Source organism: Anoplolepis gracilipes, chromosome 14 (assembly GCF_047496725.1).
Source record: "Anoplolepis gracilipes chromosome 14, ASM4749672v1, whole genome shotgun sequence".
Taxonomy (NCBI): domain Eukaryota; kingdom Metazoa; phylum Arthropoda; class Insecta; order Hymenoptera; family Formicidae; genus Anoplolepis; species Anoplolepis gracilipes.
This window is the reverse complement of record NC_132983.1, coordinates 3,246,806-3,273,232: the sequence shown is the minus strand read 5'-3', so window position 1 is coordinate 3,273,232 and position 26,427 is coordinate 3,246,806. Positions and strand designations below refer to the sequence as shown.

Here is a 26,427-nt window from a genome sequence, read left to right as displayed (position 1 = left end):
CTTGACTCGCGGTTCGACAAACATTACTGAGTTTGACAGCTAAATTATACTCTTTCGGACATGCGTGCCGCGGTGTAGCGTCACATTAAACGAAAATGTTGCTTGTACAAATTTCAGTTGTGATACTAACGTTTAAGTCAATGAATCGTCGAAAGTTTTTTTTTTTTTTTTTTTTTCCTTTTTTGCGCTAATAAAAAATATTGAAATTTAATTTATCAGATATTTTTTAAGAAGAGACTGTCTCTTTATTTTTCATCCTTTACTAAATGTCTCTCAATAGTGTTCCTAAAAGTTTATAAATAAATATCAATTGATAAGTGAGAAAAACATATTAACTTAAAATTGATTACGTGTGTTTCATATTTATTTGTGCTTAGAGATATAAAATGTTGACATTTCCTCGTAATACTCTCTTCTCACACACTTGCCGCGTGTGATAGTATATTTGTTAAGCGTCGCATTACGTTCTCAGGACGTTAAACTTAACGACGTATCATGCGGCCATTACCTTATCAATGAACCACCCTCTCTTGAAGTGCGAGGGAGCACAAAAATAAACCATTGCCCTCCGTGAGAACCTACTCACCTTTTCCCGTGCTCTCTTTCTCTCTGACTTCTTTCTTTCTTTCTTTCTTTCTTTCTTTCTTTCTTCACTTTCTCATTCCCCTTTGCACTCGATAGCTTAAAAGCATGCTTGCGATCCACATGGTACCGATCGTCGTCGTCGTCGTCGTCGTCGTCGTCGTCGTCGTTGTCGTTGTCGTTGTCGTCATCAACAAGGAGAACTGACAAAAACAGGGTCTGTTTTACATGCTCGAGAGCGCGCGTTAAACGTACCGTCACATACACGCGGAAAAAAGCATAAGTAAAGTTTATTATTACTGCAAACAGCGCACGTCGTGGTTTTGTAGTATACTCTCTGTAATAGAGATCTTACAGCAGGGTGTGGGAATTTTTCTCTCATTCAAATATAAAAACAGATTGATTTATTTATGCAAGAATTACGAACTGCTTGAACATCAATTTTATAACATGCTATTGTGTATATTGATGACGTACTGATATTCGTAAAACGACAAAATCTCCAGTTATTAATCTAGGATTAAATATACAATTATTACGTTCATTATGTAATTATAGATTATTATACTCGACAAAAGATGGAAACATTTTCTATGTTATCTTCTAGAAAAAGAATATCTACGTCTCGTTTGTCGTAAGAGTATATCGCGATTTGCGGTGACGCGTAACGACACCTTTCTATCCTTGGTACACGCACGTGCGTGAGTCGCCCTGCATATGTGCGAGCACTGTCGCGACCGCGATCACCTATGGCGTTACCGCAGGTCGCGTGTTAAAAAAGCCGATGACCCGTCTTCGTGCATGTCTGCTTCTTTCAAGACACGCTCGCTGTCGCAATAGTCAGCGGGCTCGCATTTTACGATCGTGTCGACCACACGAGCCCGCCGAGTGTTACGTTTCAAAAGCCGCAGGATACAACGTCGTTGTCTTCTTCTTCTGGGAACACGTCTCGATCCATTCCTCTATATGGATTTCGTTTTTTGGGAACTCAATATCGAATTTTTTTTTTTTTTTTTTATATTGTAGAGCAAGAGGTGTATGATATTATCTTACAGATGATGATCGACATTACTTTAAGTCCAGGAATTCGTAAGTTGCGGTAGAAGATGGTATAATTATTGCAAGATATTTTCGAAAAGCAGTCGTTGAGAGTTTCGTTGTGTATAATAATTTTATTTATGATAATATGATAAATAATTATTTGTAAATGAATAACATTTGTTTTACGAGAATTGAGATTTAAAAAAAATATATATATATAAATACTTACTAAAAAAATTAATATTCTCTAAAAATAAATAATTGTTTAAAACGTGTTTTCTATATTATTAATAATTAAATTTATTGTTGTAGAATTAAATCATACGAAAAAGAAATTTATTTATTATAGAATCGTTATTTACTTCTCTGCAAACTGCAGTCCTATTACTTATTGTTAGACGTAATCGAATCTCATTAAGCTTAATTAGAGAGTAATGGGGAATTATCAGTAATCCGAGTAATTCAATATCTTCGTAAACAGGGGTTGTTATTCACCACGTATATAAGTGATGTCCCCCGCGAAGTAAGACGAGACCCCGTCAACCCGCAGTCACTTTATCCATGTGGGAAATTTTACCCGCTGTTACTACCACTTTCACAAAAGTGTTCCTTTATCCTCATGACCCTTCAGAACGTATTGATTGTCTCTACCGAGCATATCGATTGTGACATCGATCTCCGAGATTTTTCTTGTAATTTCCGCATTCTCCACCTACTTACACGTGCATAATTAAACACATTTACCTTTCACCATATCCTGTCTATTAGTATTTTAAAGAAATAAGAGATTTTCTATTGTTTAAATATAGATACATATTTAAATAATGAAAAGTAATAAATTAAAATATCATATATTTTTTTTGTCACATTTTATACTCGGTTAAGTTTTCTTATCAAAATGAGAATCTAATTTTATATAAGTATTAATATATATCCTATTTTATTTTTTATTTCTAGAAAAAAATAAAAATTGTAGTTTTGAAGAAACAAAGATATTTTATATAGTAAATCATGATATTTTTTATTTTTATAAAGAATTATAAATTAAAAAGACTACGAGTAGAAAAATAATATTATACTCTTGCAAGTTTTTCAATTAATCACGTTTGACCTTTGATCGTGCATCGACACACGATCGAATCGCGACACTTCCTGTTCTTCGATCTTTATCTCTTCCCTTCCGTTAATTGATCGCGTCCATTGACCCTTAATTATTCGACGAATCGCCATTGACCTTCCACTATGCTTCTCCTGTACATCGACGACTCTCTCGAACAATCAGCATCGGTTTTCTGTCGGCGACGCTTCAGGGCTTAATGGATGCTAATTCGACGACGACGGTATTACGGTGGCGTTTCTTAATTAGCGGTTCGCCGCGAGCTAGAGTGATCAGCGTCCCGGACTAATTACATGCTTCTAAACCGAGAATGGAAGAATATTTTTTCCTATTATTACTGGCGTCATCGTTAACTCATTTTTTCGAGTTCGGTAGTTTTCTGGACTCTGGTCCTTTCCGGTCTCCTAAAAGGCCGCGGCACAAGGCCACGGTGAAGCAAGAAGAGTTTTTCGGGTGAGGGAAACGAAGGGGGAAGATCTCCCCAAGTCCATTAACATTCGGCGCGGCAAATTACAAGCTGAGACACTAATGGACCCGACACGGTCCATGGTGGTTGGGCGGTCCACTGAGCATTGATGGTGGGTGGTGATGTTGGTGGCTGACTTGGTGATCTTGGTGTCGAGAGAAGGGTCGTATCCTTCCTCTGTCTCTGTCTGCCATCCCGTAGCAGAGGATCAGATGAGTTTCCATGATACTACCGTCATTCCGCCCAAGACTTCTCCGAAGCGTTCAGTCTTTTGGGACTCACTTATTCACCGTAACTGTTTCGTAATCTGTTACCAGACGTCACAGATGTTGTTCGCGCTACAAGTGGAGAATTTTGTAATTTGAAAAGCTCGTTTCTATTTATCGCAATTGTTTATATTCGTGACTGCATATCATGAATGCAAATTATTTTTATATTAGTTTAATGTAAAAAATTTTTTTTTTTTTTTAATTTAACAACATAAATATTTTTATTTTATATGTGTTATATTGAATTTTTAAAAATATTTTTTTGCAAAGTAGCATACAAAAAATATGATATATGTAATACTGAAATTGTAGGAGATATTGATAATATTATTATATAGAATAAAAAAAAAATTTTAATCATTTTGCTTATATTTTTTATAAATATTAATCTTGTTTTCGTACGTAATCTGGAATATTGGATGAAAAAAAAATAGAAACTAGAGGGATCAGCGGTCAATAAAGTCCTGCATGAAGGATCGTTTTTATCTAGCCTTAGGGTTCTATAAATTGCTACGTTAATGCAAGGATCGTAAGATCAATAGGAGATTCCAACCTATTATTAATTAGAAAGTTTTCTCCTTCAGGGAGAATTCATATAAATTATATACAAAAGCCAATATTATATAAAGTGTCAATATTTCTTTCGTTCATAAATTGAAAATCTAGGACTTATTTTTTTTTTCACTCTTACGGCACGATTTTTTTACAAGTTAATTCAGAAAACCTATACGTATTATTATATTATATTTTCGCGAGTGAAATATAAATTTTATGAAATATTATAATTTTATTTTAATATACGTAACTAATGTCGCGGATTCTTTGATTCATTTGATTGATTTTTAATGACATTTAAATAAGGTATTATTCCTTTTATTATATAAAATATCCCATTTGACAGAATATTGATCCAACGCACATCGTCGAGTACAGATTGGATACCCCCATCGTCGTTATATGTGTAAGTTCTTTTTTGCGCTTTGAGCGGCGATCACGTAGCGACATTGAGTGATCGATCATTCGCCGCCGAAAAATCGCTCACGCTCCTCGCCTACATAAAACGATTGCCGATCCGCCGCGATGCGGCGTGTCCGCTTTTCGACGAGTGCAATTGCTCGTGTTCAAGGTGGCCGGAAAAAGCGGCGGTGGATCTTTCGCCGCTCGCAAAAACGGCCGATCTTGGTCCGGTCGAGTCGTTTATGCGACCGATGAAGCGTGTTGCCCGACTAAGAGCCACCAATAACAGCTGTCTTTACCCCTTTTCCTCTCTCGTCCTCTTCCTCTTCCTCTTCTCTCTGTTTCTCTTATTCGTTTTGTCTCCTTCTCCTGCAGATACCCGTGCCTCGTCCTCCTTCCTCCCCGTTTCCTCTCCGCTTCTTTCGTTCACCCAAGTAATTCGAACTCGTGCCGAAAGAAGCCGGGGAATTTATCGCGGCCGAATGCCTTCACTTTCGAAGAGTCGTCGGTTCCGGTTCCAAATACGGTGACCAGCGACCAAAATTATAAGGGACTCTTATCACTTGCGCTCAATTCATAGCGATCATCTTATTATAACTCATGTCTCTTAACATTCGGAAATCGTTTATCTGGAAGATATAAAAGGTTATTACATCATCGAGGAAATAAAGTTCTTTTATACAAAAGAAGCTCAGAAAGGAAAATTTGAAAACAAAAGTATTTTGACAGATATTTAATTTCAATTTTATATGTCAAGCATTGAAAAGATTACACGGATAAATTGAGGTTAAATGGGGTAGTATATCTATATATTGCAGACAAAGTAATAATTAACGATGCGTTCTCTTACCAAATCTCGTTATGGAAAGACGATCAACTCGATCCTCATTCGTTTGCAGCAATTATCCTCTTGAGCGGCGATAGCTCATATTTCTCGACATCCGGAAATCATCCATCTCAACGAGAGAAAAGTATGACGTACGGTATACTTTTAATGAAGTTGATTTCTTCTAGAAAGTATTATCGTAAAGTAATATTTGATTTTTTTTTACACATTAATATTTAATGTTATGTCATCTCATCTCAATCTTAAAAAGTATCTGTGCAATTTTTCAACATACATTTTTCATTTATGTATAGAGAGATTTTTTTTTTTTTTTTTTTTTCACAATTATCTTGTCGACAATTTACACTTTAAATCTGTAATTATTTGGCAAAATTGTTTATACTTTTCTCTATAATTTCCAGATATGATTCGGCGTAAAATTGGAAGGATACGTTGTTCGAAATTTATCGTGTCGTTCTTTTGATATGTAATCAACTGCAGGAGAGAAAAGAGGTTCCTTCTTCCCGAGATCCTCGATTCGAGATACTCGAGTTCGTTTTGCTCACGCTTGACTTTCCGTTCCGTCTGGGACTGCCGGGTTATTACCGGCTAAGTGGACGATTCGTAATGACACCGGAGGCTGCCATTTTAGTGCTAAGTGCCGCGCATTATCGGCGGGGGATGACAGTAGTCGCTTTTATATTTTTTTCTTGCCCTTCTTCTGTCTCTCTTCTTCTTTTCTCCTCGGTACAATTGCGTCGCGAATATTTAAAAAAAAAAATTGCGCTCTTTATAATGTATGGCAACTATAATCTCGCATATGTCAATCGACAGTAATGTACCATCGATTAAAATTTTATGATATGTGCGAGAAGCACATCACACGCAGAAAAATTGTGTATTTTTTCGATTTATTTTAGATTGCAATTTTTTGGAAGAAACAAACACACACGTATCTGGAATGACATGTACATACATTGGTACTTATTGTTAGAAGTTTAGAGTTTTATTAAGATGTGTGATACTTATAAAAATTAAACACACAGCTCTTTAATCAAAGTCAAAGTCACAGATATTTGTTTAACAAAATACATTACATACTATAAGTTTGTTGTATATAATATATATCATGCATTTTAAAATATTATTGAAACAGAATTGAAATATGATTGAAACAGCCACTAATTGACTCTCTCAATTAATTTTACTCATTTGCAATACTGTACTTATAACTGAAACTATTAATGACTCTTCATTATTTTTCAACAATAATGTACTAATCTTCTTTTAAAATATACTTTATTTAAAAAAAAAAATAAATCTTATTTTTTATTTAAAACAATATTTTTCTAATATTTTGTATTTAAAAAAAATTAATAATTAATAATACAGTAAGTACTATAAATTAATAGCAGATATTATATTAATACGACTCATCGTTTATCGTCTTCGTCAGATCGTTGTACATTGCTTTCGTCAATTAAGCTCCCAAGATCGGTAAAGATCGGTAACCTATTACCGAGGTGTTGCGCGCGACGTAATATCAGATGCTCGTTTAGATTGCGAAATCACGGAGAATGTAAACGGCCATTCATCATGACCCGCAGCAAAGAAGGGGAGACAAGAGCCGAGCGGATGGAGGCCTTACGGATTTACGAGGCAATTTCGGCGAGCGATCCGTTAATTTCCGGATGATACTGCTTGGTAACTTCGCGGAAATCTTGGCTATCGATCTTTCGCGTGGACATACCACGTTGGGATGCTGCAACCACGTGCAAGAATCCTGGCGATCCGGCTTTATTAATTTCGCATCTCAGATGATTTTCATTCTTTGCAGATTTAATCAGCTTCTTGTTTCAACTAATTAGGGAAATCTTATTATACCCTTTATAGAAAAGTGCTGTTACATCAAATTAATAATAATAAACGTGTCGTTGAATATAAAATTTTTAATAATTCAGTTAAAATATGTAATGGGGATCAAAACGCGTTTAAATAACGTTTTATTATAAACATGAAAAATTTTGTTTTTGGTAATCTAGACTCGCTCGCGGGTACAACGTCTATTAATTTATCGTGTGAACGAATTAAGAATTTGCTCGTGGACTAGGAAGAGACTACGGAAATTGGCATGGAACCAGCAGAACTTTACACTCCCACGTTCTCGATCGCACAATGTATGATCATTTCAATAATCTTTATTATGCGAAACGAGGCTAAAATTGATGTAAGATACTCTTGTTTCCGTTTGCATTAGACATGTCGAAATTTCAACAGAATTTGTTTTTTTTTTTTTATTAATGATGAAAGAAATATTTTTCGAATAATCAGCAGATGTACAAAAGAAAAAAAGAATTAAGATTAATTAGAATAAAATGAGTTAAAGTAAAGGTGATCCTTTTTAATAATTTTATTTACTGATTTACCATTGTTATCGTATGTTTTCTCGTTCAATTAGAATGTATCTCAATTTTATATTGTTTGCCGACGGAATATGAGGCATATTCGAGAGATTCTATAGGTTTGTTTGAGTTATTAGTTAGCATTGTTAGAGTTGTCTAGTCGGCCTAAAAAGTGGGGTACTCAATAAAACACGTTATAATTATTGTGATAATTAATAGCTATATTCTCACATAATACCAAATTCACAATACAAATATCAAACTTTTTTTTATTATTCTAATGCTATACTAATCTTTTCACAATACTAATACGCAAATATATGATATATATTATGTTAAAAATGTGCCACGTTTGAAAAAGTAAACAAATAAGAATATAAAAATATTTCTTACTTTTATTAGAGAATTTCATTTTTATTATCGTCACATGACGTAACAAACATTTGTCATTTTTTTTTATGTATCTTTTCTAGACCATCTGTCAAGTATCATCGCACATGTGTGCAACGTACAATATTTCCTCTCGCGTATTATAAATCGCGTTCATTCGAAGTGTCGACTACGCTGGCGCTTAAATAACTACCTAATTGATGGCTCTCGCAATTAGCGAACAGCGTGTAGCCAGTTGTTTTCGTACGCATTCATAAACGCACGAGCGAGTGCTGCAGGCCTTGTGAGTTACGCGCGACAATCTTATCGTCTCGTTTACTGAAGACTCAACTAAAGATTTTATGCAAAATTACTTTTATAGTAGCCATTGCGAAATAGAAAAGACGGGTCTTTAAATTATTGGATTAGTAAAACACTCCCGGGATCATACGATCATCTCTCACTGCATATCAAGAGCAAAAACTGATAATCTGCATAATACATCTAGCAAAACCTGCATAGCTTAGTGATAAGAGAAAAGCTATCGGTGAATCTATTCTCGATCATTTGCTCGCTTATTTATGCTTATCTACATACTTACAGAAAGAATACTTATCTGCGTATTTGCAAGATTATCTTAAGAAGCAGGATGTACGGATGTTGTAACATTTGTGTTGATAATTAGAATCTCGTTTGCCCGACTTGGTCTCTGATCTGCTTATCGCGTTAGATACCAGTAGCTAGACACCGTATTAACGACATGTTCTCATACGCTTTTTAATGAGACATTGGTATATAATTAATGTATCGTGTACCAAGTTTGTACGACAAACTATTACTTTTTTATAGAGTTTATTTTATATCATTTATTAGAAAATATTTTTTGAAAAATGTAAATTTAAAGAATTTTTGTAAAGTAAATTAATTAAAATGTTAAGAAATAAGATTTATAAAGAAATAAAAATATTTTATTTGTTAAACTTTGAAGGTTTAAAGTCTTAAAAACTTAAATAATAAATAAGAATCTTATGTAAATTTAAGAAATAATATTAAAGACATTTTTGAAAACATAAATACTATTATATTTTTTAAAGAAATTAATTATTGTAAATTAAGATTTAAATAAAAAAAAAATATATATATATATATTGTTTTGATTATCATTATTAATATCAAGAAAATAAATAAATAAATAAATATTAAAATAAAAATAAAATGTTTTAATAACAACCAAGTCTCAGATTACTCTGTTTTATAGTTTCACATGTGTTTTGCATATTACTTTATCAAATGTAGTATTTCAGCATTTTCCGTTGTATATTATACTGTCAGTTTCTGCGACTTCACGTTCTTAAGAAATAATCTTACATTTTGAGAGAGAGAAAGAGAGAGAGAGAGAGAGAGAGAGAGAGAGAGAGTATTCTATGTATCATGCAAGAAAAGACGTTAATTTATTATCTGACATTAGTTTATTTTATTCGTATTATCGATAGTCGCGTGTTAAATCTCTGTATAGTTCGAGGGCGGATATATTTGTAAGTAGAAATAAATAAATTCAAACGGTACGGCCCTGACTGGTAGCTAAGAAGAAATTCACTGCTTAGTAAGTAATGGCCGTGGAATCGTCGCTTCCGTTTATAGAGATGCCGGCTCTCTAAGCGATCATGGAAAGCGGCGAGAGAAGTGGAGGACCGGTGCGAAGCAGCAGCTCCAGCTGCGGGGACAATGAGCTTTATACTTTCCTATATGTTGCTACCAACTCAAGAAATATTGCCAGTCGCTAATCTCGGTTTTATCGATAAAATATGCATGAATGGGAATTTTACGTAAAATATTTAAATTTCCGCGCAGTGTTTTTATACAAATCTTGAAATTGAAATTCTCCAAATTCAATTTAAGATATTTATTTGCGAATGTTTGATTTTGCATTTTAAAATACTAATATGATGTTATATAAAATGATTCCGTAAATTAGTTTTCAACGAAATACTATCATTTCACGAGGTATATAATAATTTTCGAAGTAAATTAATCAATGTGCGATAAAGATGCGTGAGTATGGCACGCGTTAAACTCGAGTGAACTCGTTTCATAAACGCGTTTGCAATTTGTCTCGTGTCGTAAGAAGAGATAACGAAGATTCTTTCAAGGTAACGAGAGACGCTACGGCAAGATCGTCGTAAAGGACGCCCAGTTAAGAAAAGTCTTTATGGTCGGCCATAAAAAAAAAAGGATAAGGGGAGACAACAAGTTACCTTAAGGGTACTAGTTCTCCTAGGCTTACTTCGCGTATCGATGGGATTTCCATGTAAAAGCCATGATCGATCGCAACTCGCAATATATGAAGTACCCCTCGTCTGGTGATCATTAGGGCCCGTTAGAACATCGCCTTTTTTTTATTTCGAAAGCCGACAGAACAAAGGGATTATAGCTTCCTTATTGAGAAAGCGCGGTCGTCAACTTCGTTGAACGATATTTGTACATTATGAGGCTTTTAAGAGCTTTTAGAGTGATTTGAATGAGAAAATAATGAAGATTATAGGTACAAATAGTTGGCTTAATTTAACAATTATAAAATTCGATCTTGAAATAAACAGATTCGAGAGATATTCGAGAAAGTATTATATGAATGGATTTCTTTCTTCCTGAGGTCACGAAAGGACTTTGTTCATAAATTCTGGAAGGACGTTTCCTTTTCTCATGCCGATTCACGCGATGAATTTCGCAGGGATTCTAAGAGATGCAGCGAGTGAACTTAAGTATTTAAGGTGAATCTAATGATACGTGTAACGGGGCCAGTTCGGGCTTTTCATCTTTCTGGGCCGTTCGTGGAAGTCTCGACCGCAATACAAGAGATTGTACTTTTCGCGAGAACGCATTATGGTTTCGCACGGAATCGCCCACCTGAGTCAATCGAGATGCTGTTTCGCTTCTCTCTTTTTGTTTTTTCTCTTTTGTTTATTTATTTGCAGAATTTAGAACGAAATGTAATGATATTAAAGAAGCAACTGAATTTTTAGTTGAATTTTTAATTTCTCCAGTCACTGAAATTAATGATTTTGAAAGAAATTTCCAAATTGTAATACAATTTTTTTGCTGAGATCAAATTTGATATGATATTTATAACTGTACATTATTTTTTAAATTAATGAGGACAAAATTAAGGAAATTGCAATAAATCTGTAAATAAGATGAAAATTTATTTTACTGAAGCATATCCGATTATTTTTAAATGTATTATATTTTATAGAAAAACATTTTTACAAGAAAAAATGTGTAAATTTTAAAAGTTGATGTAAAATTTATGAGATTCTGAAGAGCAGTGAAATATTAATTCTTCCCCTAATAGAATTATAATATGTATATATAAAATCGCAATCGCCTTATTTAATTGATTCACCGCGCGAAATCGATCCTTGAATACAACTACAAAATCATAATTCTGTTTCAGTTGCACATCGAAATACGTGGGAGAATACTGCCAACACTTGAATCCGTGCTACACCGGATCGCGTTGCCAAAACGGCGGTTCGTGCAGGGTGCGCGAGAGCATCGGGGGTGGTACACCATCTTTCGCGTGTTCCTGTCCCGTGGGCTTTACTGCCAGTCTGTGTGAAATTCCTATCGAAAATGCCTGCGACTCCTCACCCTGCCTCAACGGTGCCACGTGCAATCTCAAGTCGTTGCATGAGTATGTGTGCACATGCAGCACTGGATATACAGGTGAGTAAACAATTCATAGTCTTGCACTTGCGACCAAAAATCGAAATTTATAATATAATTTGATATAAAAAAGAGAAATAATTTTTATATACTTTTTTTTTTTATAATCTAATAAAATTTATTGATCCATTATTATCGCTAGAATACTAGAAAATATTAAATTACTTAGAAAATTAATACTTGCTTGTATAAGAGTGACTGGATCGATCAGACAATCACAAGCGACTCGTAATGATTGTCATAGGTGTGAATGGAAAACTATGCGGATCCTTAAGGGGGCATAATTGCATAAGTTTGACAATGAATAGGTCGCGCATTAATCATCGAATACTTAAATACGCTTATTGGCCGGCGTGGGTTGAATAGCAAGGTTAATAGATAGACGGGACGATAAAACGTGTTGCAATTTACCTCCCTCCTCAATTCGCATTGTGTTGCACCTCGTAAAGAAATGCCGAGACTGAGCCATAACTGTAAATTTGCATGCTTGTGCTATGAAAAGATATTATGTATGTATCGAATATTCGCGTCATTTTTTTTATAACACAGAAAATCAATATACATATATTAATTTCAATATCAAATCGCGGAAGTCAGTCTATGCTAAACTACGATTACATCTTTTACGACCGTTCCTCGCGCTAGAGTACCGAAGCACGTGCTCGGCCAATAAATCTAGAAACACGAGGACTTTCAAAAGAAAAGCAACGAAGGAAAGGAGAGAGAAGGAGGAGGAAGGAAAGGCAAGTTAAAGTGTGTATTCGTAGGATAATTGGCGGAGAATGCGGTATTTCTCCGCGGCGGTATCTTTGGACGAGTGGTGCTCAGTTTCCTGCACGTTCAATGAACTCTTTGTAGTCCGTGAAGAGACAATTTATTGACATTGAAATAATAAATCGTTTTTATACACCAGTAATTATTATTTTTCTTAAGTTAACACGTTGGATCAAATTTACAAATTTAGTAAATAATTTTTCTAGAGCAGGTTTTCTCTGCAAAGGAAACTTAAAATGCGATACAAACATACATTGTTATATGTTATGAGGTTTATAAATATGCATAGAATTTTTCTTTTTATGATTTTATAATTTCAATGTATAAAATTTGATTCTTGCTTAACAAACGAATGAAGAGTTAAAACGATCGATCTATCTAAAATATACATATGAGCAATGAGCACCGCTCGTGAATTGTAGCGGGTAGATTGCAGAAGCAAAGACATCTTGACCACGAGGGAACAAGTAGCGACTCTGGTAATTAGTTCCGCTAATCAGTAGTTTGCGAGAACGAGGAGAAAGAGAGACGCTCACTTCTTAGATATGTATGCGTCCGACATTATCGCCATTTTAAGGGACGTCTCTACTTGCTACTACGGCAAGAAATGCCGAGCTAATTTATTCTTATCTTCCTCGTTGGAATCTTCATCTACAAATTTTTATTTTAACTTTTTGCGCCTGCGTTTTCTCAAATCTTACATTTGATTACGTTTCAATTTAAATGTACGTTTTATCAAAGAAAGAGTAAATTGCAAATGCTAAAGAGTCTTACATAAGAGTTACAGTAATTTGGTGATGTTAATTTTTTAAAATTATATTTTTATTAATATGGAAATAAAATATTCTTTCGATATTTTAATATTTTAGATATACTTTAATTAACTTAGAGTCACGTATTTTTAATATAATAATGTAAAAATATTTTTCTAAATTTTTTGTTTTTTCTTAATTAATATTTAATTATTTTCTATGTATAAACCGCAAAATTTTTAATCTTTCATTAAAATCAAATATATTTAAAACGAAATGGAAATGAAAATTAAGTCATCCAAAGAGAGAGGAATTGACAAGTATCTTTAAAGTGTATCGTGATAAGGTTTCGATATTAACTTGTCGTTGTTCAAGCGCATAATAATGTATGTGGGCACATTGAACAACATTGTCTCTTTTCTTTTTAGGCGAGCACTGCGAACGACAGGATTACTGTGCCTCTTCGCCCTGTCGAAACGGGGCCGAGTGTCGCTCGCTCGAGGACAGCTACAAGTGCACATGTGCACCTGGCTTCACGGGACCGAATTGTACGGACGACATCGACGAGTGTGAGAGGAACCCGTGCAGACACGGTGCCTGCAAGAATATTCACGGATCTTACAAGTAAGTCAAACGACACGCTTAACAGTCACCGTTTATATTGAGCGCGTATCTTTATCGCGCTTCGGAAGCGATTACACGAACGTGTGCATTGAAGTAAGCATTTCCATTGGAATTCGGGGACCTTTTTTTTTTTTTTTAATTGCGCGTTTTCAAGCGTGGATATTGAAGATACTACTACATGATTATCAATGGAATGCTGCCTTCGAGATACTCGAGAAACCGGACTTTCTAATTATCTTTATACAGTCAATGTTCCTTGGAGAAAATTATTCGACTTGTAGGTATTAACGCGACATTCAGTCGATGAATCAAGCATTTTTTGTTTCTAATATGAAACGTCTCGATAAGTAAGATTTAAATCAAGTATTCCATCCTCAAGTAAAGTTGAAAATTTTGCTTAAGAATACAGGGTCTTATTAACTCATTGAGAAGAAAATAGTCATGGTTAATGCATTTTAATGGAAATAGACGAGCAGTCTGAGATCGCGTACATCAGCTCGGCCGAGAATCTCCATTTGTCCGGGTTGCAGTGCTCGCGCGCGTGCATCGCGTGAACGTGCACGGTCACGATTGAAGCCGCGGATAATCGATTCAACGAGCAATCGGCATCTGCATATGTAGAACGTGAGGGAGGATTGCGGGTTCGCAACAAAGAGACGCGGACTCGAGGAAGAATGCCGCCACCACCGGTCGGCTTCTCGAAAAATGTCGTTGCATTCGGAGAAAGAAAGAGGTACGCATCTCGACGTAGGAGGACGTGCCGGCGGTATCGTTGGTCTCTTCGTCGCAATTACCAATTGAACACGGTCGCTGGTATGCGAAGCGACGCGAAGCAACGAGGATTCATCGATCGTGGCTCGATCCCACGGTTCATTACTGATTTGTCCCTAATTCGGCGTTTCGCAACGTCAAAAATTGCCTCCGTTTCTCTCGCGGAACTTTGACGTGTAATCGCAAAGAGACGTACGAGAAAAGATGCAGGAAGCAATTTATTGAGGAAGTAACGTATCAGAGAAAGTTCAGAACGATTTGTTAGATAAGAATCATTTTTTTTTTTTTTTTTTTTTTTTGAAGCAGTTTTTCGAAAGGAAAGATGTAGGTATATCTAAGGTATCAGGAAAGATAGTCGGAATATCTAACTTGCGTGTGTTCTGACATAAGAACCGAGAAGCTTTTTCTGCGGTAACGAAAGATAATGGTACGATGTAATAATGAGATGGCTTCTCGGAAGCTACCAAAGATGGAAATACAGGAATGAAAACGCGAAGGAAGATCAAAAGGTGAAAGATTCCGCTCGCTGATCCGTACGCGGTGGCACGAGTTCCGGTCTTCGAGGTTTGAGGTTCGACCAAAAAAAAAGTATAACAGAATTTCAGCGGCAAGGAGAATAAAGGAGAGGGGAAAAGAGAGAAAGAAATTTACCGCGGAAAAGAAACGAGCTCGCCAAAAAACAGGTTTCGGTAGAGGACTTAAGGCTCGGCCCTTCGAGAAGACCATAAATCCGTGCTTTGTTGAGATTGGGTCGAGATTAATCGAGAAGCCCGAGTCCGAGCTGACTGCACCGGACCAGATAATGTCGCTGGCCTGTACATTATATTGAATTATATCTCGGTTCGACGACGCCAGTGCTCACCCTCGCGAGTATATGCGAGGGTGAGCGCGTATAAAGACGCTCCGTATAAATCGCTTCTTATCGTCAATGGCGAGAAGAGGCTTTATCGATGCATCGACTTTTCTTCAGACTTGCATTGCTCGATATATTTATTTTCTATCACAGGTTTTTAAAGTTGCACGAGGATAAAAAGTTGATACAGTAAAGTCATGTGATAAATATAATTAATCGACAATTTTTTTTTTGTAAGATAAAATATATGTAACTGTATCAAGTTTAAAAGAAGTTTTTAAACTTAAATAACAAGATCATTTTTACAATTTTATATATAACATAAACATTTTTTTAAATATATATGTATAAAATATTTTTAATGACAGAGGTGTGTAAAAAAAAATTTAATTAGTTAATATTATTGCAATCATAAATATTGCAACTATACTTGTTGTTTCTCTTGTATTCTTGCAACACGTGTACTCTCTCATATATCTATACGCATAAAAATCGAAAGAAAAATTAGGACAAAGGATAATTATCGTGATGCTTTTGATCACGAGATGCCTGGTTATCCGTTTAAATTATGAAGTAAAGGAGAAATACAGCGTGAGAGATAGGATATATAATCAAAGTTCGATCGTCTAATAAATATCGTAGAAGGGTTAATCGCGACGCTACCCGATAATATCCCCCGGGTCCTGTTAATCCGCCTCTCCGTGTCTCGGCGTGTATATCACACACACATACACGCACATATACACGTGTGCGTTTTTCTTTTCCCTTTTACGAACATATGTTTTGTTCGTACGTAGAAACACGTCGTTTACATTTCCCCATTTGCATTTGTAACAAAATCGCGAATATATTTTAACAAATAATATTTTTTAACATTTAGAATGAAATAAATTTCTCAAGTTTGTGCGTAGAATTACAAAGTAACATATTAATTTTTTTACCTTACAATTTGACGACTTTCGATCAAGCGTTAGAGATTTAACGAACTTTTGTTTTTCTCTCGAAACAGTAAATAAAGTAATACACATACGCGTGCGCGAATATATACGAGAAACGAAAACATATCAAGCTGAATTAATCAAGATCGGTGCGATCATGACTTTGGTGTATACGCACTTAAAGATCGGGCGAGAAGCGAACACTCTGCCGCCGATTTCACGGCAGCGCATAAGCGAGCGGGGCCGCAGTAACGTTCAATCGGGCCTAATAAAGAGTTTGATGCGGCATACCTGACCGCCAGGTGGTGTCGGATGGGAGATACTGTGCTATTAAATTGTTACGTAGGATACCGTACCCAGATACCGTAATCCCGCCGCCGTGACGTGAGGGCGAACCGGGCATCTTGAAATTTCGACGTGGAAATATAATTGAATAATGCGACACGTAAAAAAATTAAGCCCGCTGAGAAATTTCAGTGTCAGCGATCTCTGTGCGAAAGCAAAGATTTTTCCTTCGTGTCTAGTCCGCGTGATCTGTGGATACGCAAGAATGCCAACACGCAAGTTTCTTTTTTTTCTGCCTCATTCCGTACGGATGACTAGCTTTTTTGCTTCTTTCACGAGTTTGCGTTAATTCGCTCATTTTCTCTCAACCGTGACTAGCCAAAAGCTCCAATATCAGATTTCTATGTTAAATAAAGATATTGCAAATTTCAAAAGCTATTTCTCCTTGTAAGCCATATTTACTACTTTGGCGGGATTCTTTTTTTTTTTTTTTTCTTTTTTTTATCAATTTTTTGTAAAACATTTCTGGAGTAAAAAAAAAAAAATAAAAATGTAAAATCCTTTCACTATAAAAAATAAACCTCATAAATTAAAGTTCATAGATATCTAATTACATGAAGCGATGAGTATCCACACTATTAAATTAACCTATAACGAGTAAAGCGTCCTAATGATCTTGCCTTTGGATCGTCCTTCAAATAATAGTGGCAAATTGTTACATAGCGAAGGAACAAGTGGGTGAAAAAGCTGGTAGGAGGACGTCTGCAACGTGTGTTCTCGCGGGGCAGGATGTGATTTATGAAATAATCTTCCTGAAGTAGAATTTAATTGAGCGGAGGCGAGGCAAAACGAAGACCGGTGGTGTTCCTTAACCCCGGGATGGATTAACGGCGGATCTTGATCAAGCGCGGCCTCCGCAGCAATTTTGGGGCCTGCAACGGGTTACGTATTGACCCCGTGGGGTCAAATTCTTCGGAGCTCCTAGTTGAAGCTCGCACCTGGCCTTTTCGCCAAATGTCAGGAATATTCGCGTCAGTATTTTATATCCATGTTATAAAGAAGACACTCTTAAAGCGACTCTCTCCTTCTCTTGCTTTTAATGCTTGCATGATTTTTATGGAGAAAATTCTTTACTAAGTTTTACATTTTTATAGATGATGAGAAAAATATAAATTAGGCGCCTCATGTATTTCTCTATAATTCATTCTTTTTTTTTCTCGCTTTCCTGATAACAAGATTACATAGGCGTATCTAAGACATGCCGTTGGTTCCGTAATGCTGAAGAGAAGTAACGAAGAAATTGAGGCTCCGTTCTCACAACCTCGCTTACTTTGTTGTTATGTCGCCGCCAGCACGTACGATTCTGAACATCACGCGTTTTATGTGTCGCATCCCATCCTTAGAGAAACGAGCTATCTGAGGCCGCTTTCCACGTGTTGAAGACCTAGACGAGGTCACGCTCGGGTCGTTGAGCGGTCGCGAAGCAGGAGTCGTTTTCTCGGAGCTCGGCGGCTCTCGAAAAAAAGAAAAAAAAAAAAAAAAGAAAAAAAAATAAGAATCTCGAGCGATTCGAAGAACCCGTTTTTCTCTGATAGCGACCGATAACTACGTGACTAGCGTGGTTATGGCGAACATTTTCGAATTTCGCCGTGTAACGCCTCGCTCTCGGTCCGCTCGTTAGACCTCGCGGTATCGTGAAGATTTGTCTACACAGCGATAGTGTACGAGCTGTCAGACCGATATCAAGCTCGTAGAATATTACTATTCTTGTCCCAGAGATTTCGTCTTGCATCGTAAACGTCGCGATCCAAAATTTTACCATGATCCTCTCATGATATATCTTTACAGAGCCGGTTTAAATAATAAGCAGAAAAGACCGGCATCGTATTTTTAAATTCAAATGATGTAAAAATATCTAAGATAATCATGATTAACAAATTTGAAATTTGTAAAAGAATTCCTTGGATTTTTTTTTAGAAAGAAAAATAAAATGACTACATTTGAGACGTATGTATTCTCAGGTATATAAAAAATATAATTTTTTTTCTATTGAATTCAAACCTTGCAGACCATATTACATGTAATAATTTTTCTAAATAGCTTATAAAATCGTGTATATGGAAAATGCAAATCTTCTTCGTAAGCAAATACTCACGTCTTAGGGCAAAGGAAATCCGGATTAGAGGAATTTATGTGAAAAGAACTTAACGGATGTAATTGCGCAAACGGGTGTTGAGGGAAATTTACAACGCCATCTCATGCATCTGGCGTACGGCCTCGCGGAAAAAAAAAAAAAAAAAAAAAAAAAAAAAGATATGCGTATCTCGCACGAAGGGCATATCGCGAGATATGCTTTAGCGTGACGGTCGTCATTCTCGGCGTTCGGTTTAATCGGAACTCGGCGAGCGGACGTGTCGGATTAATTTGCGCAACGTATATGCGCACGGCAAAGCATCTGCCTCGGCTTAGGACACGCTATGCATCCCGAGGCAAGTTTTAAATTTATATCCTATCTCACCTTGTTTATATATAAATAATAACTTTCGACTATTAATAAAAAGACTGTGTATTATTGGTACATAGATTTTTTACTCAAGTACGAGAAAACAGCGTAAAATAAATTTAGAATAGAGAGAATTTATTTTCTTGTTATCAAAGAAATTATTTTCTTTGTAATATCTATTTTGATCTTTGGGCAACATTGAAATAAATTAAAATAGCTTGCGTTAATATTTCGCTTCTCCTATCTTACAGAGCTGAAAATGTTAATGGATTCGTTATTTTTAATTATATTTTCTTGATAAGAAAAATTATATAATTTTATAATGCGTAAAATAAGTTTGTAAATTTAAAAGATATCTTGTTCGCAAAAAAGTATCAAGATAAATACAATCTTGATTGTAAGGTAAGAATTTAATATCGCTCTTTGTTATACTTGTTAACTCAAGACACGCTTCGTTAATGACAGATTATCGCTTAGAAAAAATATTTAAAGCATTTGATAAGACTTTTTTTCATTGATATTAGTAACACCATAACTGTCGTCTATTTTTTAAATAAGAAACGTATAAAAAAAATTAACTATAAATTAAAACTTTTAATCGAATTATTGTTCTATCGATGAGTGTACATAATACAAAAAAGAAATATAAAGTAACAAGTTTTTATTATGTGTATATTATTATATATGTACATATATTAAACTGGAGAGAAGTTTCATGATTTTATCAGAGTGACAAGATGATCGGTATGAAAATTATAAACAATTGTCATGCGACTTTACGTAGTGTTTAAACGATTGTGTTCCGATGTCAAAGTGACTAGTCAACGATGTACACACATAATTCAGTCTGTACCATCAGTATCCTCCTGCATTCGCGTATGTTGCAAGCCGCGCGACAAACCGAAAGAATCTTGTACATCTAATCGATGACCCATCGAGATAATGTTTTCAACGATGCATTTCTTCGGCGGTTTCACAAAGGAAAAAAAAGGATGCGCCAAGCGACAAAAACGCGAGTCATTCGAGCGGTCGGGAATATTTAAAGGAATTCTTGAGAAATTTTATTTTTCATTCACTGGCCGTCCTGAGTATGTATTGTTGTCGACAATGTTTCCCCGAACATTGAGACAAAGTTTCAGGTAAATATTACTTAGCTAAATTCAATTTTCAACAATCTTGACGAGAAGAATTGTATTTTATGTCCCAAGTATTTTATTTTATATTTTGTCTTGTATTTTTTCGCGAATAAACACAGAGCCCATTTTTTTACATATCGATGACCTCATCATAATTACATTCGAGGAATCATTATTACTGACAGCTTCGCGGCAAAAAATTGAAATCAATCGATGCACATAATTCTTCATTTACAGCTTGTTATATATGTACGTACGTCAGAATAATTGAGGATAAGTTTCTCATATTGTTAAAGAGCGAATCGATTAACCGTAATAACGTCGTCAGCCGAGTGTATCGAGCAGGAGAAATCAGACTCTCAAGGGCGAATTCTTTCGCCATCCTTCAAGTTCTAATGATATATACTTGCACAGCTGTATAATTATTTGTCGCCCCATATGCATTTTCATAGATAATGACAAAATCGTTATGTTTTCCTAACGCACATAATATTCTTTTTTAAATTAAAAGTCAATTTCTTATATTTTTTTAATTTTAATAGAAACGTGTTTACTTTTTAAAACATTTTTTAAATGATTTTATTTTTGCAAGGAATAAATAAAAAAATATTCCAATATTTCATATCAGTAATATTTCAAACTTATTATGATTCTTCATCAATTTTTAATATTTTTTCTAACAGAATATATATATATATATATATATATATATATATATATATATATATATATATATATATATATATATATATATATATATATATATATATATATATATTTATAGATAAGTTTTCTTATTTTTTATAAAATACAAAAATAAGAATTTGTGAAAAAAATCTATGGAAAAAAAATTGTCTGTTTCTCTCTCTGTTAAATACGGTATATCAATCAACAATTTGCGCGAATATGAGAGCATAATGATTTTTAATTATACAATCATGAGTGAAATTATTGTCGAGGCGATAATTTGTTGCGGCAAGCTAACCATTATCGTTACGTTATGTCGATCACGCGCGTTGCCTATTTATAAAGGCAAAAACTCACAACTGAATATCTCGATGGGATAATTGCGCTCGATTGAGGTTTGTGAAATCCTTCGGACTGTTCCAACGATCCGTGTCGATTTCCACGACGAGTGTGTGAAAACGGAAGCATGCACGCGTCGCCTCAATGCGGAAAATGCAAATTGCATTTCGCGATGGAATATAATAGTGGAACACTTACGTAAAAAGTAAAAGTATCTCGCGATATATACACGGACTTGGAAAACCGTCATGTGGCATCTTGTCATGCAGCATGCTCCGTTGCTAATGCATGTTCATCAAGAATGTGTGAATATGATATGATTACGTGCGAATGAGATTGCTACGTGGAGATATATCAATTCTTTTCAAGGAACAATTCTTGCACCATACTCTTTCTATTGCATCTAATTTATATACGTGTTAATTAATATTTATTTTACAAATATCTTTTCTAGGCGTAAAATAATTTTCCGAAAATATTAGCTCTTCTCATAATTTCAGTGAGGAAAGTTTGATACAATTATAATAATTAGGTGCCACATTACATAACACGGTGAGAGATAATTAGATTTCTTAGTAAGAGTGAGAATATGGTTTACATAATATACATTTCTTTTTCACGAACAAATATATTTACATTATAATAATTATAAAGATTACGGATTAAAGTTTCTCGACGCCTTTTTCTTAAATCAATCACACATGTCAAAAACGCATGTAATTCGATCTCGACGGAGGCGAAATTGCATTTTGTCACTATAATGATATGACATCGGCGAGACGGCGATTATCGAGCTCGACCAATTCAGACAATTAGTGGAAAAGGTCAGAGTATTTGTGCGTTCCATTAAGTTGTGTGTTAATCCAGCATTATGCTCCTTATTTTTGCATGCGCCTGCGTCGCATCCGTTTACGTCACTCGACGACCGGACATACGATGCGGAATTAATTGTTGCATCAAGTGCACGATTAAGCGACGAGAATTGAGGATTCTCGCAGCAACGAGCCGAAAGACCGCAAATGCACTGATCCGCGACAAAATCTCGGGGGTTTGATGTTTTATGCATCAGTTCTTACGATACTCTGCAGCAATTTGTTCGCGAGGTATTAAACGCGGTAATCACATCGATAGTAACAACACGAAACGATAATCGTAAAGCTTTACGAGCGTGTGTGTAAAATTAAAGTGTGTGTAAAATAGATGTCTCACTTTCTGGGAACTCATTTAATGTTGAAACTTTTGGCTTTTTTAATAGTTCTAGAATTCTTAGATAGATTAAACAAATAATTCATCGTTAAATAAAAAAGAAAAAAGCTTGGAACAATTTGAGACAAAAATTTTACGCTACGTTTCACTTGATGAGACGACAATTTTTTAAACATTTCTTACAAAACTTTAAGCATTTGAGAGTTCTATAACAGTTTTACAAAAAGTTCTATGCATAATAATTATTAGCATATTAATTAAATAAATTAGATCGTCCGAGACGTATAAATATTAAATATATTTCTATAAAGATCATAAATTATGTTCTATTATTTGTTAATGATTATGTATTGTATTTTATTATGATGTATCCTATTATTATTGGATTATGTATTTATGCATCGAAATACTTGAATAATTGCAACATTTCTTACATTCTTAAAATATAATACTTGTACATAATATTATTAAATAAAAATATCGCGCGAGATTTCTTTTATGTACATGTTAGTATATATAAAATTCCACGATTACAAGTATTATATATTCTAATTTTTATTATTATATTTCCTCCGTGCTTGGAGAAGTTACTATTATATTATTTTATCGCGGAACAAAGAATACAGAGAAGTAACGTGCAAATTTGTTTAATAAATATTCTAACAATTTTTATGAATAGAGAACCCTCTCTGAAAATTAAAAGTGATTACAGACTGACACGAAATCTTATTAAAATCGATAGAAGTAGCGAAATACGATTAATGTCTTATGTCACAAAAAAATGGTCGCAACATGCTTTACATCAAACTGGCATCAAAAATTTCTGGGATTAATCAGAATATTTAGTCAGATTTTCTAAAAGAGTCATGGATTCTATTATAGATTTTTTATAGATTTCCATTTTGTAAAGATTTTTAAAATGATAAGAACAAATACTAATATTTTTTACAACAAATGGTCGCCATTTACCTGGCTTTATATTCAATCCGTGGCAAAGATTTAAATACGAAAAAATTGATATACTTGTGTATTATTGCAATTCAATAAAACTGGTAAAATGGGATTTTTTAATGATTTCATAAAAATATACGATTTTACTTAATCTAATTTGCAAAATAAAAATACTAATTTCTTAACTTGTTTTTGTTTCGATGTTAAATCGAAAATTCGTGTTTGGAATAAAAATGAAATTCTAAATGTAACATATTTATTTGAGAAATTTGAGCTCTTTTCACCAGATATATTTTAATATCTTTTTTTTATATCTGTATAAAAATGAAATCTATGTATTTTTGGAAAAATCTTGGGAAATTTCTAGGCGAGTTGTTGTTCACGCCGCAAACACAAATCATTTTCTCGTGATTCCCATCAACATTCATGAACATTTATGTAATGCCCATAGCCACACACTTCCCGTTATATTTCGCCGCGAATAACACGCAATCCTCCAACCGGAACAAAACCGTCAGTTGGAAGATTTATCGTGGATCGCGATAACAGGTTCGATCATTCATCCTAGAAACTGAAATGCATCTATTAACGTGTTTACGCTGTCACAGCGAACGTTGTTCTTACATTTTCCGTACAATGGAGAAAGCGAGGACGTTACATAAATCATCGTGATATATTGTTAAAACTTGATTTGCTTGTATAAATAATTGCATTGATATATGACAATATTGAGTTAAAATATATCAAGATCAAATGTCGTTTCATCATTCTCTTAAATCGCTCAATAAGTATCAATAAAAGATCCAAGGAAGCAGGTGTTCGCGGAATAATGGCTCCACGTGTTACGCGCGACACCATAATTCTTCGCGTTACACGAAGATAGCCATAATCAAACATCGCGTATCAACGCAACTATAGAAGGAAGAATGTTATTAACCAGAGGGTACTTAATATTCCGTCGGAGGATGCTTTCATCGTGAAATTTGATGGCGTCATAAAGACGGGCAGAATCGAGCCGGTACTCGGGCTTCATTCTTCTTTCATTTTTCCCTCCCCTCCTCATCACGAGTGCAATCGCTCTCGCGAATCCAATCTTCCTTCCGTCCGCGCTCCAATTTGACGTCAATTAAATCGGCGACCGCGCGGGCCCTCGTATCAATTTTCGGGCGCGGCTAATGACAAAACGTCGACGGCGACCACCGGCAACCACCGGCAACCACCGGCAACTGTCGGATAGACTTGTGAGCAAGGCCCCGGCGATTTCCGCGCCGGCGAGACTTTCGATTAATTCCGGCCCCCCCTTTTTTATTTCATCTACCTGTCGAGAGGGAACACGCATTAAGAGACCCCCACGAAATAGCGACTTTTTGTCGCGACGCGCGAGCTGCAAGTTTCTGGAGCCTTGAGAAATGGCCACGGATCGGTCTTTCCTCCGCCCTTCGACGTCACCTTCCTTCTTCCTTCGTGGAAGACCATCTCTGTGTGGTATTTCTTCGCGTTCGCGTACGGCTGTTTCTCTTTTATTACGCCCGCGACAAAATGAAATAACCGGCCGTCGAAGTCAATGGCGAAATTATGGCCGCCGGTCGATCGTGCCTTCTCTGCTCTGTTCTACCTGATGCATAAAAAATAACTGCCGTTATTTTGCGGAGACTAGATTGGAGAAGATAAATCGTGTCTCAGAATATTGAATAAAAGAATGTGTCTCTCGAAGAATAAGATATGTAGTTGGGAATATCATTAAACCCTTTGCGGTTTCAAAACACGTATAATTATTTGAATCCGAAATGGAAAGACTATTTGAGTAATTAATTATGATGACCGATCATTAATTAATTGCGGAGAAAAAATTGACGAAGACTAAATTAGATAATCGTGACGTAAATTATAATATTATTATTATAGATGTATATATACCACATAATTATAGTGAATGTATCTTTTTACTTATTATACATTTATTTAGTCACTTTGTGGCTGCGGCATCGGCATCGGCTTCAGATTTTTTTATTTCGATTATATGAGATGTTTATACTTGTCGATTAGACTTTATCGAGAGAGATACGTTCGACTTCTCCATCGATTACTCCCATTAAGCTTGCATGATCGTGAGCCAGGAAGCTTCTCGTGCCGATATAAACGCGCTGCGCGTCGCGGCTAGATTCGATCCTGAACTGAAGTCTTAATTGGCGCTAAAGGTTCAATGCTTATCGAATGACTAATTAATCAAGACGGCCGATCATTAATTAATTGCTGAGAAAAAAATCTGGCTCGACTGGAAACGCGACGTGACACTTCCTATCTCGTTTAACCTCGTTGAAATTTAAAATATTCGTGGAATAAAAATTTAAAAAATTTGCTAATATATTAAACAGCAATATTTTTTTTAGAAATAATTACAAAAAATATGAAAAAACAATAAAACCGGAAGAACTCTGTGTTCAGTTCTAGTTTTTTACTCGTGCGTAACTATACGTATGTACAAAATTAAAAATTTTAAACAATTGCCTCTGCGTCTCAAAGAACGTTAATGATATTTTGAATTAGTCATAATTATTCGTATGATTCGAATTATTATTTGCGAAATTCTTATAGCGGAAATTTTTTTGTTTTTAATCAAAATAATTGATACTTTTTATCACGCGTTTATCAAGCCTTATACGTTTCAATCGTCGATCAAAATCAAACTGCAGAAAAAAATTCAGATTTATTTTTCAATGCGGAACATTATGGCGAAATAAGATGTACTCTCGAGTACCTGCATTGTTCGTTCTTGCGAGCAGTCTTGTTTTCCAGAATGCAAGTGGAACGAATCTGACATTGATGCCAAACCATTTTAGAGTGCGCCTTCGTCAT

General features: G+C 35.1%; 1 protein-coding gene across 2 annotated transcripts in view; it reads left to right on the top strand.

The window, feature by feature from the left end:
• Positions 1-26,427, top strand: part of N (uncharacterized) — a 247,626-nt gene that overhangs the window by 79,276 nt on the left and 141,923 nt on the right. Inside the window, exons 3-4 of one of the 2 annotated variants that reach the window (XM_072906052.1) lie at positions 11,481-11,752; positions 13,707-13,902. In XM_072906052.1, coding sequence (XP_072762153.1) covers positions 11,481-11,752; positions 13,707-13,902 — 468 coding nt within the window. Of the gene's footprint in view, positions 1-11,480; positions 11,753-13,706; positions 13,903-19,132; positions 19,239-26,427 lie in introns of those variants that run through there. The other variant, XM_072906054.1, reaches the window with a different exon arrangement.